The 6,135-nt window shown below is 48.3% G+C and overlaps 1 protein-coding gene across 1 annotated transcript; it reads right to left on the bottom strand.

The window, feature by feature from the left end:
• Positions 1-1,748: 1,748 nt before the first annotated feature.
• GJA8 (gap junction protein alpha 8) lies at positions 1,749-3,697 on the bottom strand. Its single transcript, XM_032650988.1, has one exon. It carries the CDS (start codon positions 3,695-3,697, stop codon positions 2,351-2,353), a length of 1,347 nt encoding a protein of 448 aa, XP_032506879.1. The 3' UTR covers positions 1,749-2,350.
• Positions 3,698-6,135: the final 2,438 nt, after the last annotated feature.

Genomic DNA, 6,135 nt, shown 5'->3' with positions numbered 1-6,135 from the left:
AGCAAAACTGTAGGAGCAATAGTGCAGCCATTAGGGAGAGTGCAATGATGTCTGGTTCTCAGGCCTGGGATTTTGTTACTTCTGTCATTATACTGAAGAAAGTCTGTCTGGAATAGTGTTGATTGCCAGGGGAAGGAAGAGTCAAGTAGTAGCCAGAAAGTCACCTGTCTACAAGACAAATATACCTCTCTATTCAACTGTCCATTGCCTGATACATTCCTTCACTGAAAGTTTGTCACTTTGGATTAACCTAGGTAAAATACATTTTAGGCTTTCCCTTTTAAAATGTAAAATTTCCCTGGATTAATTACAAAAAAAACACACCTTAGAATGAATTTCATTTTTAGACCATTTTGCTTTAGAATGGAGCACCAAGGAATGGGAATACCGTCACAGGGGAGGAATAGTTTTGGAGGAGGCTTTGCTCTAGAAAAGCATATCTAAAATGAATATCTTAAAAGGAAGGTGGTAAACAGAGGGCAGCACAAGGGATTTGCATTCTTTGGGATGGTGCTGGTTGGGGGTAAGATAGAATGAAGGCAGTTTTTTCTGTGTACCCTGGTGGTCTCCTGCCCAGATCCCAATTGTATTTTCTATCCCTCCTATCTTAGCCTTGGCACTGCAGCCCATGAAGCATAGCTTTGTTTTAGATGGACCAGCTTGGATATCAATTTCTCCCTCTGCTCTGGGAACTGATTGGCTCTAGGTAAAATTGCTCCCTGTGTGAAATATGTACTTATACCTGAGGATTTTCCCTGACTGGACTCTATGTTTGAAGAGAGTTGGTTGGGGGGATAAAGGGTAGGAGACCTTCAAGATCCCTGTTGTTCCCTTGTTAAGCCTTTATGTCCCTTCCGGGGATAAAGTCTGGCCTGGGGCTAGACTTTGAGACCCTTGCAGTTTGTGTTCCCAATTTGTAAGAGGCTCTCTCTAGTGCCGCTCTGATGGCCCTTTTTGCACATGTCTTTTGCCTGAGAAAGGCCTGAGGGTTAATCTCCTCAAGACAGGCCAGTAGGCAGGTATCCTCTGGCTCAGAGCTGGGCTTGCTCCCAGCCCCTGATGAAAGGAGGTGTAGATTTCAGGCTGAGCACTGATGTTGGAAGAGGACAGGAAAGAAAAGGACCTCCTTTGCTTCAGGGAAGAAAACTGCGACCAGGGTTCAAAGCCTTTTCCGTTCTGGGAGAGGCTATGGGGTTTGTTCTCCTTTTCTGAGAGCGCCCAGTGCAGAATTCCCACCAATACAAGGGATGTAATTATATCAGAACCCAGGGGCTACAGTGACCCAAAAGAAAGGCCAGTGAGAACTCTGGACATCTCCTAGACTGATGATTTAAACCAAACACTCCAAAATGGTGAAATGAGGTTTGGAAGCCACAGGAACAAGTTGAGACCCTAAATAATATGACCAATTCCATAGGAAAGCTGGGCTCACGAGTATAAGCTGAACTTGCAGATTGGTGCCCCACAGGTTAAATTTGGCTTGCACGCATTTTCTTTGGCCCACATGGCATATTTAAAATTTAGTTGGCAACATTAAAAATGTGGGAGGGCTTCCCTGGTGGCGCAGTGGTTGAGAGTCCGCCTGCCGATGCAGGGGACACGGGTTCGTGCCCCGGTCCGGGAAGATCTCACATGCCGCGGAGCGGCTGGGCCCGTGAGCCATGGCCACTGAGCCCGCGCGTCCGGAGCCTGTGCTCCGCAATGGGAGAGGCCGCAACAGTGAGAGGCCCGCGTACCGCAAAAAAAAAAGTGGGAAACTTCACTTAAACGTTTGGATTTCTGGCTTCTCTTGAAAAATCAGATGGCCAGGTAACACTGTCTGGTAATCGCTGCCTGGAAATGAGCAGCAGTTGCCCTCTGCTTCCCAAATTCCACAGCCGTAGCTCTCCCATGGCATTAGAACAGGCGCACTTCACCAGTGCGCTTAAGTTTGGGATCCCTGATATATGTCACACGGTGTCTGCTAGGGAAGTGCTGGGGTGAAAAAGTTCAGCGGAGTTTGTGAGCTTGAGACAAGACTGGTGAAAAGCTATGAGACAATCACAATTCTGATTGGAAGGATTTCTATGGGGACATGGGGATGAAAGCAGAATTCCCTGTGGCATAGAGGGGCAGGGCAGTCATGAGACTGGGAACTTTGACGGGACAATGGGTTCATCTGGATAGCCTTTATATACGGGAAAGGCAGTTTCCTAGTTGTACGGCATGCACGGTTCTACCGCAGTGCCTGTCCAACCAGGGTGGGTGTGAGGGGAGGGACAGAAGACTCAAAGCATGTTGGCAACTTTAGGTTTCATCTTGCCATAGGTTAGCTCGGGTGTTTTCTTTTCTTTTTTCCTTTGGCACTGCTTCATACCGTTAGATCGTCTGACCTGGCCCGGCTGCTGGCTTTGCTCAGCCTGCTCAGGGGTCTGGTGTCATCCCCAGGTAGCTCCGGACACAGTGAAGGCGCCTTCTCAGGCGGCAGCCCCTGCTTTGATACCTTCTCAGGCGTCAGCTCTTGTTTCTCAACCTCCTTCCCCACTTCGGGGGTCTCCATTTTCTCCCCCTCCAGCACGGCCAGGGTCTCCTGGCCTTCCGTGCTCACTCTCTCTGCCTCCTGCCTGTTCTCTCCCACCTCTGGTTCTGCTTCCACCTCTGGTTCTGCTCCCGCCTCCGCAGGCTGCCCCTCCCCCTCCCCCTCCCCCTCCTGGGCTCCCACCTGAGCGTAGGAAGGCAGTGTCTCTTGGTAGGCCCTGGACAAGTCCCCTAGGGGCCCGGTGCCCATCTTCTCCTCGAATTGACTGAAAGGCTTGGCAGAAAGTGGGCTGGCCTCCACCATCCCAACCTCAGTAAAAGGGAAATAATGGGACACGATTTTCTCTTCTTCGAGGAGCTGGTAGCCCTTGGCCTTCTGGATGGAGGAGACAGCAATGGAGTGGAGGGACTTCTCAGGAATCTCCCCCAGTGGCTGCTCCACTGGCTTCTTGAAGGCCGATCGGATTCTCTTCAGGCCCAGGTAACTCACCTCCAGAATATTGAGGAGGAGGGACACAGAGGCCATGGCCAGCATGAACAGGATGAAGATGGTTTTCTCGGTGGGCCGTGACACAAAGCAGTCCACCACGTTGGGGCAGGGCCACCTGCTGCAGCGATAGAGAGGCAGGATCCGGAAACCGTACAGGAAGTAGTGGCCCACGATGAAGCCCACTTCAAAGAGGGTCTTGAAGATGATGTGGCAGACGTAGGTCCTCAGCACGGTACCCTCCAGCCGGAACTTGGTGCCTTTGCTGCTGCTGCTGCCCTTCTTGATGCTGCCCTGGTCCGCTGGGACGGGAGACCTCTCGCCGCCACCGTTGCCCGGCGACTGCTGGCACAGCTCCTCGGCCGCGCGCTCCTTGCGCTTCTCCTCCATGCGGATGTGGTGCACCGCGTGCCCCACGTACACCAGCGACGGCGTGGAGACGAAGATGATCTGCAGGACCCAGAGGCGGATGTGGGAGATGGGGAAGGCCTCGTCGTAGCAGACATTCTCGCAGCCTGGCTGCTGGGTGTTGCACACGAAGTCGGACTGCTCATCCCCCCACACAAGCTCCGCGGCCGTGCCAAGGATGAGGATCCGGAAGATGAAAAGCACCGTGAGCCACACGCGGCCGATGACCGTGGAGTGCTCATTCACCTCCTCCAGGATGTTCCCCAGGAAACTCCAGTCGCCCATGTCTCACCCACCTGGAGGAAGGAGAAGGCAAAGCTGAGCCGCTACAATGCAATCTCGAATCAGCCTCTCTTTGCTAACTCTGGTACCTCTCCTTCCTGAGTGACTGGCAAGGTCAACAGCGTAAACAGCGTGTACTGAGTGCTTCCTCTGTGCAGACTAGTATTAGGGAACGAAAGAAGCATAAAAGAATCTGCTTCCGCTGGTTTCCTCATCTGTAAAATGGGTTCACTTCACAAGCTGCCTGAAAGGATAAATGAGGCAGTATCTGTATAAGCCTTGAACTCCACCCCAAAATAAGGGTTCATTGTTGGTCATAAATAGAAACCCATGGTTACATGGATTTAAATCAGAACCGTAAGCTGAACTGAGGTTCCTGAGTCATAATGCTGAAGAAATATTCTAATCCATTTGTGTCTGGGCCCCCAACGAAATTTTGCTATGTATGAAATTGCCTGTAGTCACCTTACTTTTGACTGCGTTAGGATATATAATGATTGGATGTTGGAAGTGGAAGGAAACATTTTTTTGAATATCTACTTTATGACAGACCTTTGACATTACATTTTTTCATTCAGTTTGATCCTGCTAGACCATAATCTTCATGAGGGTATGGACCACACCTGTTTTATTTACTGCTATATACTCAATGCCTGTCACAGAGCCCAGAACAGGATGAGAGCTTGATAAGTGTTTAACTGATTTGATTCCACCACCTGAGAAAACTGAGGCTCAGAGAGGTTAAATAATTTTTCTAAGATCAGACAGCTAAATAGTAGTGGTTCTGCCTGTCTGATCCCAAAGTCTGGGTTCTTTCTGTTGCCCCATTGAGATACATTGCCTGTGATTGGAGCTATACAATTTTGTGACTCCTGTACTCTCTTTTTTTTTTTTTTTTAAGGGCAACGTATTAGTTTTTTCCTGCTGTGGTAAGATTACCATAAACCTAGTGGCTTAAAACAATACAAAATGATTTTCTTACAGTTCTGTGGGTTATGTGAGCAACGTGTACCTTACTGAGCTAAAATCAAGGTCTCAACAGGACCGTGTCCCTTGTTGGGGGTTCCAGAGGAGATTCAGTTTGTCTTTTTCAGCTTCTCATGGCTGCCCACGTTCCTTGGCTTGTGGCCCTCTTTCTCCATCGTCAAAGTCAGCAATGTTACAACTCTCCCACCTTTCTTTCTTTGTGACTCCTGTACTCTTAATTTACGTTTTCTCTTCTCTACGTTGAAATCTGGAAACCTTTCTTAATAGCTTTACAAATTGAGAGCAGTATATATATTATTATTACTCTTTGAAACCCAAAGAATGGGAAGAGTGCTTTCGGAAGAAATCATGTTACAGCGTGAGGAAAGTCCTCTAAGACAGTTTTACTGTCCCACAGAATGAAAAGGGTTTAGGGTCTATAACTGTGGCTATTTTAATAGAGCTAAAATTTGGTCTGTAGGAAAAAAAATACCATTAAACATGCTAGTATATAATGCCCCTAGCAACAGCAATGACTAGTGAACATGGGTTTGAACTGACAGGGGTGATGTGTGCAAACTGGGTCATTTGTCCAGTGCAAACCTGTGGGGCAAGCTGGTAATCTCTGAAAGACTCTGATCAAAACCTCCACCTCAGCTGATGTTCCCCAGGTTGAACTTCTCTAGCGCTGTGACGTTTACTCATCACTGCCCTCAGACCAGGGTGTGAGCCCATGCTAGAGATGCTGGTCCAGGCTTCTCCAGCTGTGCCCCACCTTATAGGAACAGAAGTCCGTGGGGCCAGAGGAATACACCCACCACATTTAAAGACAGGGATATTTGCTAAACACTTGAATGAGTGATGAGAAGTGGTATCTTAAATTAGGTGGGATTTTCATCTTTAGGAGAGGATAAGCTTCCTTCCAACCTGCAGTTTGGAGCCTGGCCAGACAGAACTTGGCAGATACTGATTGCAGGTGTGAACAATGCCCAAGCTATGCTCTCAGCTGTTTCTTGGTGAAGAGCAGAGAGTGTTGCTCCTCTTGAACCAGAAACTTCTAGTTAGGCAAGGCATCCAACAGCAGCTTCTTTCCTCCTGGGAAGGTGAGAGCAGCTGTGGCATCCCTAGTCATGACTCTGACATTGGGAAGAGTTCCATTTAGGGATGGGGAATTGAGAGTGGGAGAGGGTCCTCTACTCAAAACCAGCCATTCAGAATCCCAGTCACATGTATGTAGTTATACTTCTACCTTTAACACTCCTCAAACCGCAGCTAAATCTAGTATTTGCCCTATTAAAGAGTGGTAGCCATTCCCATTGCCTTCTGGAAAAAGGTGGAAAACACCACAATCAGGTAAACAGCCCAAGCATAAATCCTATTGGTGGAAGAACCAGGAAAATCCAAGGTTTTTTAACCAAAAAGTTCAATCTAAAATTCATGTCAAAACAATAATTTGTGTAATTTACTCCTATGAG

Source organism: Phocoena sinus, chromosome 1 (genome assembly GCF_008692025.1).
Source record: "Phocoena sinus isolate mPhoSin1 chromosome 1, mPhoSin1.pri, whole genome shotgun sequence".
NCBI classification, from domain to species: domain Eukaryota; kingdom Metazoa; phylum Chordata; class Mammalia; order Artiodactyla; family Phocoenidae; genus Phocoena; species Phocoena sinus.
This window is presented reverse-complemented; position numbering and strand designations above follow the sequence as displayed.